Source organism: Poecilia reticulata, chromosome 3 (genome assembly GCF_904066995.2).
Source record: "Poecilia reticulata chromosome 3, P_reticulata-male-v2, whole genome shotgun sequence".
NCBI classification, from domain to species: Eukaryota; Metazoa; Chordata; class Actinopteri; order Cyprinodontiformes; family Poeciliidae; genus Poecilia; species Poecilia reticulata.
Genome location: NC_088832.1, coordinates 1023807 through 1038428, shown reverse-complemented (window position 1 = coordinate 1038428; position 14622 = coordinate 1023807). Strand labels below are relative to the sequence as shown.

General features: G+C 36.0%; 1 protein-coding gene across 2 annotated transcripts; it reads left to right on the top strand.

The window, feature by feature from the left end:
• The first annotated feature begins 1087 nt into the window (after nt 1-1087).
• On the top strand, nt 1088-13776 carry LOC103462259 (tryptophan 5-hydroxylase 1-like). 2 transcript variants are annotated; one of them, XM_081604905.1, is made up of 11 exons: nt 1088-1485; nt 2939-3079; nt 3699-3882; nt 3952-4052; nt 4174-4241; nt 4373-4569; nt 6624-6759; nt 6857-6983; nt 7115-7210; nt 7360-7493; nt 12182-13776. In XM_081604905.1, the coding sequence occupies exons 1-11, from the start codon at nt 1384-1386 to the stop codon at nt 12354-12356; spliced, it is 1461 nt and encodes a 486-aa protein (XP_081461031.1). In that variant the 5' UTR covers nt 1088-1383; the 3' UTR covers nt 12357-13776. The 2 variants fall into 2 exon arrangements, with proteins under 2 accessions (XP_081461031.1, XP_008403155.2); XM_008404933.3 differs by lacking the exon at nt 1088-1485 and having other exon boundaries at nt 2362-3079.
• Nucleotides 13777-14622: the final 846 nt, after the last annotated feature.

Below are 14622 nucleotides of genomic sequence, written 5' to 3'. Positions count from 1 at the left end.
ATATGCAAATTATCAGACTCACCCAGCCTGTTGTTTCACTGCATATGAAGTTCCAATGTGGCCACAAGGATAAGATTTATTTCTAAGGTAAAATAAAAAAAAAGAAGAAAGAAAACACATACGCACACACTGGCTTGTTCAGACTGGATCAGACTGGCCATCAGGAAACCTCCCAGACCTCCCAATGGCCAACCGATCATGTGAAAAGGCCGTGGACCTTGATGCCCAGGTTTGATTCTTAATAAAACTAATAAAAAGGACCTTATAAAAGTCATTAGTAGCATTAGAAATATATTCCTTTCACTTGTGAAATATTGCAAAAATTTTAAATATCCTGTCAATGTGTGATGCTGAAAACTTCCATGTATTTGGTACTTCAGGGCTTCACTACTTTCATTCTTTACTATCAGGAAATTCTCAAAATGTATAGATAAATGCCTTCAACTGATCCAAAAACTTGCTGCAAGAGTTCTGATGAAAATAAAAAGTGAAATCCATTGAGTTGCTGTTCTGGTGAACAGCAGCAGCAGAACTTTCTGCTTGGACTGGAGCGAGCGGTATGAGTTCAGGGTGGCAGCTCTTCTCTGCTCATTCTTTAGTGCAGTGGAAGGAAAACGGCTTTGTCAACATCATCAGATACCGTCTCTTCTTGGGTAATGTACAGTTCTTTAAGAGTCTCTTTCTGCAGGAGCTCATTTGAGCTAAGCAGGTCCAGCCTTATCGGTAGAGTCACCAGTTGCACAAATAGTAGACTTTTAATGATGTCAGATGGTCATTTTGTGAAATTCTATCCTGGGAACTGCAGAAAAGAATTTAATGCCATACATTCTGGGATTGAGAGTTTTTGCTAGTCTCTTTTGTTCTGTATGTTGTTCAGTCATTGTTTTCCTGACATGGCTGGGTCACACACAATTCACCCAAACCAATATATACATATATTTTATAGTAACGCTCTTAAAAAAAGCAAATATCTAGTTCTCTCTGAGCTCAAGCTAACCATCAGGGTATGAGATTAACTTATCTGTATGTATGCAAAATGTAGACACCAATCCAATAGCGCCACATAATGCAGGGAGGAGACTGACAACTTCAGAAAAGGTTCTAACAATGAGAAGTAGCAATAGTGTTTCTTAACAGCAGATAGTGTGGTGTCCAGCTGGCCATGTTAATCATGACTTGTTCTAATTTTCTTCCTGTTCAAACTAACCTCTCTCTCTTTTTCTTGACCCCTCCCCACCCTGCAGCTTCATAAATACAGCCCACCTTCTGTTCGTTCTGACTGAGCAGACGTTCATCCAGACTGCAGGTGATCCATAAGGACTCTGGTTTGCCTCTCTGCCTAGTTAAAAGAACTTCACACAGTTTTTTCTAAGACGTTATAAAATGTCTGCTGATGCAGCAGAAGCAACAAAAGCTGAGATGCCAGATGAACTGGAGCCAACTAAAGGAAAGTCACATGATTCTGACAAGAAGGTCAACAAGAAGGTCAACAATAAGGCGAGTATCTCAAAATATGAATGTACAGTCTACCTGTTTTGCATCTTGGAAAAAATTCACACTGAATAAGAAAGTAGAAGTTTGTTGTCACTTTGAGTTTATTTTGAACAGGTTTTCTAAATAATGCAGAAACTATAATGTTTTAAGAAAAGCTTTCAATTTAATTTTAGTTAAACCTAAAATGATCTGTTTTTCTAATATTTCCTGTATCATTTTTATCTTAATATCTTTGAATTTATTATTCAAAGATAAATTGTTTAGTTTATCATCTGATTAATTGATTCATAGAAATTTTACATATTTTCCACAAAAGCAGAAATCAGATGCCAGAAAATGAGTTATTAGGTTTTTTTTGGCTTTAGTGGCCTTTATTTGAAAGTCTAGGACAGGAAAGTAGGTAATGAGAGAGGGAAGGTCATCAGGCCGGGTTTTGCACCTGCGACAAGGACGTTGTGCTTTCCCCTGCGCCTCCACAGCAGCCTGAATATGAAAGTATTTTTTAATGATCACTAAAAGTTTAAAATACTGTTGCTTGTTAATCAATCAATAAATCAATCAATCAGGTTTGTTTGTATAGCCTATCTCAGCAACAAGGCAGTTCAAAGTGCTTTACTTCATAAAAACACAAATATCAACAATTGAAAAGTTACAAGTGCCGTCATTACGCATCAAAATGTTAGTCAATGTTTCATTTATTATGGTTCAAAAGCAGCAGCTGGGTTTTTAGTCTAGATTAAAATGAACTCAGTGTTTCGGCTGTTTTGCAGTTTTCTAGAAGTTTGCTCCAGATTTGTGGTGCATAGAAGCTGAATGCTGATCTCCATGTTTGGTTCTGGTTCTGGATGCAGAGTAGAGTTCAATTATAGATGTGCTAATTGTAATTTTTTTCCCGTAATATGTTGCTTTTCTGTTAATCACAAAAGTCTGGTATTTTATTTGTGATCCGCTGTTGGCAGCAAAGTTATTATTGTTATGACTGTTTGACTGTCATAACAATTCAAACCTTTGCATAAGAAAATTGTCTACACTGAATATGAGAAACTATCTTGATATATTATATAGCTGTTAATATAGCATTAGTAGCATCAATAGTACTATTATTATTGTTGCTAATACTATTAGAGCTACTATTGAGAATATTGTAAGCACATTTTATTACTAAAATACTTATAAATATTAAGAGATCATAACAGTGATGTAGCTGGAGAAGGGATAGATTTTATAAGTTTTTCCTTCAGCCAGCTTCTTTGAACATTTATCATTTATTGCATAAATATTATAAAATACAACAATGCTACCTCTGGTCATAAAACTAGCATAAAGCTCTTGATTAACATATCTAATGAAGCAAGACTGGTTTATATTGAAACATTGTTGAACTAGAATTAAATCTGTAAAGCTGACGATGATCTAAAATGTATTCCCACATCCAAAAACCAAGGTAACAATGAATGGAAGTGATGGACACCAGGACAACCTCATGACTGGACATCCAAGCAACCCCAGAAACAAAGCAGCAACTATTATATTTACACTGAAGAATGAAGTGGGGGGACTTATCAGAGCTCTGAAACTTTTCCAGGTATTATTTAACATGCATGCTTTAAAAGATTAAACTTTTTCTGTCATCTAATAAAATGTGTATTTAATTCATGGTGTAAAATTATGAAACAAGTTAAATGAGGGGTTAAAACAAAATTAAAATGTAATACAATTTAAAAGAAAATATAAGGAGGTCATTTTCATAAGATATAGAAATATGGGTGAATATTATCACTAATGTGTCTATGTAAATTGAGGCTAAGGCATATGAGTATGTGTGGGTATGGATGTATATATTTAGACATATGCGTGTTTGGTGAGTCTATGGCAAAAATAAATAAAAGAAAAAAAACAGATAAAATGGAAAATTAATTAACCTATGTTTTATGTATTCATTTATTTTTTATTTAATAATTAGGGTCCATATGAAAACATGGTATGAGTTTAGGTAGGATGAGTTCATAAGTTTCTTCCTTCTTCCTTCTCCTTTTCAAGCATGTTAAGATTATTGTGGTTCAAAAAATAGTTGCATTTTGCATTCCTTGTTCACGTCTGTAATTTTATACTGCTATCATGTTCGAAATAAATAAATTACATTAAATAAAAATGACGTCATTATCAAGCACAACTTTCCAAGTGCTCTGACCGTGTTGTTGCAGGAAAAACACGTCCATCTGGTTCATATTGAGTCTCGCAAGTCCAAACGGAGAGATTCAGACTTTGAGATCTTCATAAACTGTGATTCAGAGAATGAACAACTAAAGGAGCTGACCGAGCTGCTGAGGACACACACCGAAATAGTGGAAATGACTCCCTCTGGAAACTCTTCTTTACTACATGATGGTAAGACATGCTCAGAATTAAATATGAGCATGTTAGTAACATGCAGTAAATTCCCGATTTTTCCATCAGGTTTGGATTATGTTCCCTGGTTTCCTACAAAGATTTCAGATTTGGATCTGTGCGCCAACAGGGTTTTAATGTACGGCTCTGAATTAGATGCAGATCATCCGGTATGTGTACCCTCTGTGTTGTTTTTCCTAATTTTCTGTCTGTCGTCCAAACCATGAAAACAGATAAATTACTGTTTTTTTTAGAAAAACAAATTCAGACACAACAACATTGTTATTACAGGGATTTAAAGACCAAATTTACCGTAAACGGAGGAAGTATTTTGCTGATTTGGCTATGAACTTCAAACAGTAAGTGACAGTTTCTTTTGGTTTCCCGTATCACTGATAGTGAGTAGTTGAATAAAACAAATAAGACATAATAATGGAAAATTTCTGTATATGTGTGTTTTTAATCTGTCATGCCTGATTATATGTGACAGTGGTGATCAGATTCCTCGTATCGACTACATGCCAGAGGAGGTGCGGACCTGGGGCATGGTGTTTCAGGAGCTTAACAAGCTGTATCCCAGCCATGCCTGCAAGGAGTATCTGAAGAATCTTCCTCTGCTGACCAGATACTGTAAATACAGTGAGAACAACATCCCTCAGTTGGAGGATGTGTCACGCTTTCTCATGGGTGAGTGTTAAAGCTGTGCCAGGGATGCAAAACCGAGGTACCAACATAAATAAAGTGATTTCTTTTACTTTTTTCTCAAAGTGTAAGAGTTAGAGTTGAAACCCACTAGGCTGCAGTAGATGATATCTAACAGGCTATAAAAAATACTGCAAAGGTCAGCAATGTAAAGAGTTGCATTGAAGCCATTGCAGTAGAACCACAGGGATGAGACCCAGGAGCTCAAACTTTATCACAGATCATCACAGATCATCTGTCTCGTATTATTCTGTCAGGACATAGCGTCATTTTTATAACAGGAGTCAGTAATAATTATACAGTGTATATCACAACATGCAGCTCTAGATGATTATTCCACCAAATATTGATTTCTGACCTTTTCCTGAGTTAAATCATTAGTATTATTGTTTCTAAATTAATATGGACTTGTTTTCTTTGCATTATTTAAGGTCTGAAAGCATTGCAACTTTTTCATGATTTTGACCATTTCTCATTTTCTACAAATAAATACAACATTTTTGCATGGAATTTCAGAGACATGTTGTCAGTAGTTCATAGAATAAAAAAAACAATGTTCATTTGACTCAGACATATACCTATAAAAACAAAAATCAGAAAAACTGATAATTTAAAGCGGTCTCTTATCTTTTTTCAGAGTTGTATCTGTGACACAGAAAAAGATGGAAAACTAGCACAAAAGACATACTGGGTATAACACTGAAAAAGGCATACAGTCCATATATATATATATATATATATATATATATATATATATATATATATATATATATATAGATAGATAGATAGATAGATAGATAGATAGATAGATAGATAGATAGATAGATAGATAGATAGATATATATATATATATATATATATATATATATATATATATATATATATATATATATATATATACAGGGGTGAAAGTAAGGGGGTACGGCAGGGTACTGCGCAACCCCAAAAGATTTAACGGGGGTACGCAGTACCTGCAAGAGAGGAGCGGCTGTCTGCTGTAAAAAATCAACGGGTTCACTGTGCAGCTGTGAGTTCACCCACTAATCAGCCGTGACTGATTCGTTTTTCAAGAACAATCTAAAACACGACTTAATCAGTTAATAAATGGCTTTTTTCCCATTTCATATTGTTTCTGAACTGTTCGTGCTTTGCTAGAGCAGCGGTGCAATATGTCGATCGCGGGAGATTTTGAGTCGTTCTCAGCATTAGGACGTCGCCAGGACGCTGAGACCAGGACGTCCTCATATATATATATATATATATATATATATATATATATATATATATATATATATATATATATATATATATATATATATATATATATAATATGTAACTTTTTCTTTACATAACTGAGCGAGATAAAATATGTATGCTTAAAGTGAAAAGATTAAATAATAAAATAAAATTAAACATATAGAGAAAAAAAAGTGGAAATATGGAGTCATCAACTCAATCAGGCAGCAGAGACCGTAGCTTTAACATGGTATCAAAATAGTTCTGCCAAAACAAGTGAGTAACGAACAAGAGTTAAATTACAGGAGGGTGCATGATGACATTAGTCACAATTCAGTGACAGAGTTGTGACAGGCGAGATTTGGGGAAATTAACCCTGAAGAAAACTTTAAACTGAAAGCTCATTCAGTTTAAATGATTTTGACTGTAATTCAGACAAAATCACAATGAATTTGTCTGAATATTTTATAAGTACATAACACTAAAAGCACTAAAAGTAACTACCAAATGTACCTTTTTTTTCTTCATTTTTTGTCTATATTTTGAGATCATTGCTATTTTTTTGCAACATGTTACATTTTTTTTTGTTTCCTTTTCTTTCCTTCCAGTAATATTTCTCCATGCGAACAGCATTAATTAACTAATACAATGTTTTTAATAATGTTTTCCTATATGAACTTGCAAGTTCTCTTCTGTTTTTCATCTCCTCTTGTATTTAGTAAGTGTTTGTGTTTTTGTCATTTTCTGTGTGTTTCTGTGTATTTCTGTATATTTCTGTGTATTTGTGTGTACGGTGCAAACAGAACGCTCAGGTTTCAGCATCCGGCCGGTAGCAGGCTACCTCTCTCCAAGAGATTTCCTAGCAGGGCTCGCTTTCAGGGTGTTCCACTGCACTCAGTATGTCCGTCATGGCTCAGAGCCTTTGTATACACCTGAACCGTGAGTACACGCATACACACACATACATACAATGAGTTTTTAACTCCTATCTCATCTGTTGTGGTGCAAAATGTTTGTCGATTCATGTTTCATACAGGGACACATGCCATGAGGTGTTGGGTCATGTTCCTCTGCTAGCAGAACCCAGCTTCGCTCAGTTCTCCCAAGAGCTTGGTTTAGCATCGCTTGGTGCCTCAGATGAAGACGTGCAGAAACTTGCCACAGTGAGAATACAAACTGTGTTTCTAGCCCATTTCCAGCCCATATCTTGTGACTTTAAGGACTTGTACAGATGTTCTACCCATTTTAGTGCGATTTTACATTTATTTGCATGTTCTGTTCTCTGGTGTTGTAGTGTTATTTCTTCACGGTGGAGTTCGGCCTGTGTAAGCAGGATGGAGGCCTGAGAGCCTATGGAGCTGGGCTCCTCTCCTCCGCTAGTGAACTCAAGGTGACTTTTAAAAGCAGATGTTGCATTGGCTCAACTTTTTAAAAATAATATTTTCCTGATTAAATGTTCCTAGCTAATATTTCTGTACAGTTAGTACATGAAGTGTGGGTTTAGATTTCTGACCTGATAAAGAATCTGTCTGGTCTCAGCATGCTCTGTCAGGGGTGGCCAACATCCGCCCGTTTGATCCCGTGGTAACCTGCAACCAGGAGTGCATGATAACCACATTCCAAGAAGTTTACTTTGTGGCTGAAAGTTTTGAAGAAGCCAAGAACAAAATGAGGCAAGTAAAGGGATATTAACATACCAACGTAGAAGGAAAACACTTTTTAAAAACATATAAATATATCAGAGTGTGCCTTGTGTTTTATATTTAGCAGTAATTACAACTGGAAGTTCTTTTGGGCTTTTTTTAGCCACCTGCTCTGAACTGACATGATGTTAGTGGTGTTGATTCAGGACCCAAATCAAGAAAGGCAGAGGAATGGAGTAAATGAATTTAATTTAATTTAATTTAATTTAATTTAATTTAATTTAATTTAATTTAATTTAATTTAATTTAATTATTACTATTTCTGAAGGCAGTTGGTTGCTTTTTGATTGATCAGAGATAACTATATATATGTGTGTGTGTGTGTGTGTGTGTGTGTGTGTGTGTGTGTGTGTGTGTGTGTGTGTGTGTGTGTGTGTGTGTGTGTGTGTGTGTGTTAAAAAGGAATCATCTTTATCATTTTCCTCCACTTCACATATAAACCAGGTAAAATATGTCATTCAGTCATAACTCTCCTTAGAAAACCGTCTCATCTATAAACTCTTTCTGCAGTTTTGCTCAAGGCACATTATATCTCCATAAACAAAGGTTATCATAGACATAAGATATATTTCAAGCTTAACAAAAAATAACCAGCTAACAAACACAAAGACCCCAGTGGTTTACATTCATGTTGTTTTAACTGCAGCTTTTTGACAAATTCCTGGTTCATTTGCTTACAGCTGTCAGAAAATATTTCCTCTTTCAGAAGCTAAAGTTTTATTTTCAGTTCCCTCCAGATGATTTATGTACAAACATACATGAATCACCTGCTTTACCTTCCAGGGTCACCCCAGAAAAACTCATTCTTACAGTCCTTAACACCAAAACTGATTCCTACAGAAAAGTATACATGTATTCATAAACTTTTAGCTTAAAACCCTAAATATTTCAGTCCTGTTTGTTATATTTTGCTAAATGTTTGGAATAATAGCGCTCGCCACTTAAAAAAAGTGTAATTTGTCAGTGTGTATCTGTTTGGCTTTTATGTAACTTTTAAACTGTGAAGTCGTAATTAAAAGTAATGTGAATGTTTTCAACCTTTATCTAAGCCGTTCGGGGGGGTTTGCTAAATCTCCTGGGTGCCAGAAAGATGAATTCTTCAATAATATGCAAATTAAGAAACATATATGCAGTCAGTCCCTGTGAGGTGTGAGACAAAAGCCTGAATAAAATGATTACATAAGTAAACATATCATCTGAAGTACTGTGCTGATAAACAGAATCTTTACCTTATAAACCAGTAATTCAATCACACATCTTAATTTTTCTCTGCTAGGCTGCACAGACCTGAGAGCATGCACAATCTGAGAGCTATCGCAGGATTTCTTCTAATTAAAAATGAAAAATCACCATGGTTTCATATGAAATGAGAGTCCTGATCCAGGACTGATACACAGGGTCACTATTTGATTACAATTAGGGCTGCATCGCTTGCAGTTTTCTGAGCGACTGCCGATTACCGAGCTTAAAAAAGCCTGACTTGGCCATTGCAATTCTGGCCAAAATGTATTGTAATGATTTATTTTTGTATCTGAAATGTTAAATATAGCAGGAAAGTTGCTAAGTTATCAACAGTGGGGTCATTATTGTTAACTGCAAATGTGCAGACATGACCTGGTGAGTCGGTCTGTCAGTCAAAACTCTCACAGCAGAGCAGTAGAGGACAGTGGCTGATTTTTAGACCTTTGCTGAGGAAGATCAGTGGATAAGATTGATTTCACATGGAAGATCACTGATCTACCAAACTTAAGAAAATCAGGGCTGAATTATCCGCTGGCCGGATAATAGGCGCACCGCTAATAACAACATGTCTGTTCTTCACACAGACCTGATTACACTATATGAATGATCAGAAGTTTCATTTCGGCACTGAAGAACACATTGGGTGATAAATGTTGACGTTTTAAGAATTGGAAATGGTTGAACTCTCATTGCTGCTGACCAAATCCGACATAATAATAAATAAAAGAATAAATGTATAAATAAAAGAATACATATATATTTTGATAAGAAATAAAAGCATAAATATAATTTTGGAGGACCAAAACTGACATAAGAAATAAAATAATAAATATAAAAATAGAAGAATAAATATATAAATAAAGGAATAAATATATATTTATATATTTTGATAAGAAATACAAGCATAAATTTATATTTAGTTTTTTCTTTTCCTTACACGAGTTTCCGTCAAGTAATGTATATATTTTCTTTTTCATTTCCCCTAAACTCGCGTTTTTGTCAAGAAAAATAGATATTTTGCTTAGTCTTTTTTTTTCTTTGCTTCTCCCTTTTCTGCTTGCTTTATTTCCGCTCGCTGTATTTCTGCTTGGTCTTTCTCCCGTTTGCTGAGATGTTGTTGGGCGTTTAGCTCGCTCGGTGCATGGACCTTACCAAGCTCCGCCCAGAAACGCCCCTCGACTCTCTGCAGAGTATTTCTGAGTCGATTAGTGTGGCATTTCTGCCGGATTTTCACAAAATATCAGCCACGACAATGGGCAGGGGAACCTCTAGGTTGATCCGATTTATGAACGCTAATTTCGGCCAGCCGTTCTCCAGCTCCCTCCTCAGCGCTCGGAGGTTCACTTAGGGCTGTCAACAAGTTTCCGAACTGAACACTCCTGTCAAACAGACTGCCCTCTTTTAAAATGTCAAGTCATATTCAATATTTTAAATAATTTTAATGTCAATCTAATGTTTTCTTCAATAGCTTCCATATTGTGTGCTACATTGACTAGAAATCAGTGTGTAACCAATCGTGATCGACCGGTGGATCGTGGAAGGTTTTGAGTCTTTTTTTCTTTTTCTTCTCCTTTTTCTGCTTGCTGTATTTCCGTAAGTGACAAACTGAACGCCGCCAAGAGGCTAAAACCAGCGCGTCCTCTTCTGACCCGCTTATCAAAATATTCATACATACATACATATACTCTTGTCGTAGTACATTTTAAAAGAGGGCAGTCCGTTTCATGTAAAAGCATGAATTACCACTTTTTTTTGTATCAGTTGGTCATAAGGCAAGGCAGTGGCGCAACTACACATTATTCAGGTGGATGCGAAAACATAGATCGCCCCCATAGATTGGCCAATAGTAGAGGAGCTGGACAGATTTCCTCATTAACATGTTGATACAGCAGAAATGCAGCCAACGGAAAAAAACCAAGCAGAAATACAGCGAGCAGAAAAGGGAGAAGCAAAAAAAAGACTAAGCAAAATATCTATTTTTCTTGACAAAAACGCCTGTTTAGGGGAAATGAAAAAGAAAATATATATATATATATTACTTGATGGAAACTCATGTGTAAGGAAAAGGAAAAACTAAATATATATGTATGCTTTTATTTCTTATCAGAATAGGTATTTAGGCTTTTATTTCTTATCAGAATATATATTTAGGCTTTTATTTATTCCTTTATTTATATATTTATTCTTTTATTTATATATTTATTATTTTATTTTTTATGTCAGTTTTGGTCCTCCAAAAATATTTATGCTTTTATTTCTTATCAAAATATATATTTATTATTTTATTTATACATTTATTCTTTTATTTATAGATTTATTATTTTATTTATTATTATGTCGGTTTTGGTCCTCCATAGAGTGGAGCCATGAGGCAGGGAAAGACCTGGAGCTCAGCCTTGGACTGACTCCAAGCTGCTGCAGCTGCTGCAGCTGCAAACAACTAAACCACAAGATCAATTAAGAGAGATGCCAATAAAGCTCAACTGACCTCTTTACATCAGAGAGAGCTCTATTGCCTTCTACTGTTGTCCACTAGAAAGTTATCAGCTCCTGATTTGGCACAATGAAATGTGGTGCCCGTTTTTTCTCTTTTGCCAAAAGAATAAATGCTTATCTTTAAACACATGTGAGACTTCTGTGAATAAGCTTATTCAACGTGGAAGTTCCTCGTGGAAACATGGGTGTGGATATGTACACTGGGCCTAGACCAGGGGCTGTTCAAAGTGTGATCACCAGGGGCGCTTGTTGAGCTGCACCTATAAACAGCCACCAGAAAATACAGACAACCTGAAACTGGAAAACCTGACAGCATTATTGAAAGGTGCTTGACTGTGATAAAAGTTGATGTTTGCAAATTATAGTCTGTGAACTATAGCCTTGAATGATTAATAAATATTGTATGGCTATCTTTGTCTTTTTAATAGCCTGAAAGGTTTGTTGTGAACTAAGCCTCATTGGATGATCTGTTGAGCTGGTTTCTTTAGTCTCCCAGCACTGCAGAGGTTTGTCTGTTGGTTAAGAAAAACACATAAAAACTTTTGGAGGAAAACTTTTGTGATAATTTCTTTGGCCTGCACACTTCTGATCAGGTTTACCTGTAAAGTCAGCTCTGGCTGTGCTGCTGCCTTGACCAGCAGAAGGTCACTATTACACATCATGAACCATCTTGGTCTAACCAGCAAAAAACAAACAGACTTCCATTATAAGAACTGTCTGATCCAGGCATAACATTTCTGAAGTGGCATTTTATTAGATGCTAGGATATTTCTCAGATGATTTTATAATGGTCAAAAAGCAACCAGGTCTGATTAAGTAAAGAAATGATACGGTTCAAATCTTTCATGTTTTCCTTTTTATTCCAAATTACGTCTGAATCTCAACCTGGCTGATAATAAACTGCTGTGCTTTGCCTGCAGAGAGTTTGCCAAAACCCTTAAGCGTCCATTCACAGTGAACTACAACCCCTACACACAGAGTGTGGACGTTCTAAGGGACACCTCCAACATCAACAACATGGTGAAAGACATCCGGCATGAGCTGGACATTGTTGAAGATGCCTTGCGTCGTCTCGGCAAACTCCAGAGAGACTGAAGAGTCAAAATCGCAAAATAGAAGTCTGTAAACTATTTAAATGTGATTATTGGTTGTGCTCTGTCTCTTTTTTTGCTTGTGGACATGATGCTGCATATGCTAAAATAGTCCATTGATGTTTTATTAAGTTACGATATGAGATGTAAAAGGTAAAAATGTCTGTAGTTTCACAATGAAGAAATTTGACTGTTACACAAAAGGTTTTCAAGTGCCACCCTAAAGACCAACAGTTTGAAACAGTGAAGCAGGACTTTAAATTAGTTTGTTGTTATAAAATGTGCTACTTTAGAAGTTCAAGTAACAATTTTGAAGTTCAAGTTAAAAATTTATGGAAAAAAGTTGGAATACTTTTCAAAACAGACCTATGGCATAAAAAAATCCAGTGGGAAAGTTGGAAAACAGGAGGTTTCTAATCCTGAAATCCAAAATGGCTGCATTAAAAACATGCACAAAATGCAAACAGCCCTACTTTAGTGAGCATGTTGCTGCAGTGTTTAAAATAAAAAAATAGAAGAAAATTCATTGCTCACCACCTGCATTGCTACTAGTAGAGGATTCCTTAGAATTAGAATCGCAATTAAGTTGGACTTGGTGTCATTCTCTGATTAAAGCGCCTACTTGAAGACCGCATAACTTGCACTTGTTCCTAATTTACCTAGAAACATAGTTTTATGTAGTCGGTTGCTAACGTCTCTCATTTTTGTTACAGTTTGGAATATGATTAAATAGAGATCACATCCTTCCATTATGGCTTCAGAAGCTGATATTTTAGCTAGGTTAGCTTAGCTAAGTTTATTTGGTAGCATTAAATATTAAACAGGGACAAAAAAGGTCATGACCTTCCTAAAAAGTGTTGGGAAGCTGGGCTATGGGTTCTGTGTGGATGTTTCATTCAGATCCTACAGGTGTCCACCAGAGGGAGCCAGGAGGTTTCTGCTCCCTGGATGGTGAACCTGAGGAGCTAATTATCACACCTGCAAGTCATCTGCTTCATCAGCCAGAGCTTAAGAGGAGCCAGTTGCCAGTTCTCTGGTGACTTTATGTTAGCAATACATGGTACTCTATACCGCCCAGTGTTCTCTCTGTGTTCCCTGAGCTTTTTGGATTTTTGTAACAAACCCCATGATCTCATTTAAAGATGTTCTCTGCGATGTTCTGGATTCTGCTCCCTGTGCTGTGTTGGTTTCTTCTTGTGCTCTCAAGACTCTCTGAGAACATATCTGGTTCAAATCCCATGACTGGCAAAGTCTCGCTGCTCTTCCTCCAAGCCTGTGGTGCGTGACCTGTCCGCCCTCCAATGGTATTACCCTCCAGCAACCTCCACCAGACCGATCCACAGATCCCCGGCTCCCAGTATTGCACAACTCTGGCTCAACACCCATCCAAGAACTCGAACCCTGGAAACCAATCAGTCCCCCCCCCCACACAACACAGCGTTATTACTTCAGAAAATCTTTATTAGAAAATACAACTACATGGACTGAATTAATTTATATGGACATATATAATGGGTAAAAAGAGGAAATAAAATCTGAAATCTATTTTGTGAAAAAAAAGTTAATGCACAGATTATAATGCAATTTATTGTCTAATTACGGATGATTTCTCCTTCCGTTCGTCATGCCCAGGTTATTGATGATTGTTCATAGAAAACACTGAGCTTAGCTCCATACTTTATTAGTGCAATGCAAGCAGTTAATATTACAGGTACATAATGAGATACATGGTTTTCCTGGGCTGTATTTAACTAAACTAAAGGCAGCTCTCTGTTTTACAAAGGCTGTTTCACTGAAGTTAATCACTTAAAGTACCATAATAAGGCTTATGAATTTAAGATCTATTTTACTGTTAATTAATTTAATTTAATTTTTTTCAAAAAAATCAATGTAGTTACAAGAGCTAGAGCAGCTATACTTCTATTCTAATGTTTACATACACACTCATGTCAGTGAAATAAAATGATGGTTTATGTATTTATAAAAAGAGAGTGCATCTGTGAGGATGACCTAAACAATACAAATGAACACTGAAAGAGCTCAGGTTACCATCAAGTCAGGAAAATATGGGCATGTTTGGAATCACAAACATTAAGATTAATTAATGCAAATCCGGTAATGATTGTGCCTTTCAGCTTTTTTTTATTTTTATTAATCTTTTTCAACCCCATAATTAGTTGGACCTTCAAAGAAGAAAGATGACTCACAAAATATTGAACTCTGCATGACTTCACAGATAACTCTCTAAGCCAATGTGCTATTTTAGGATT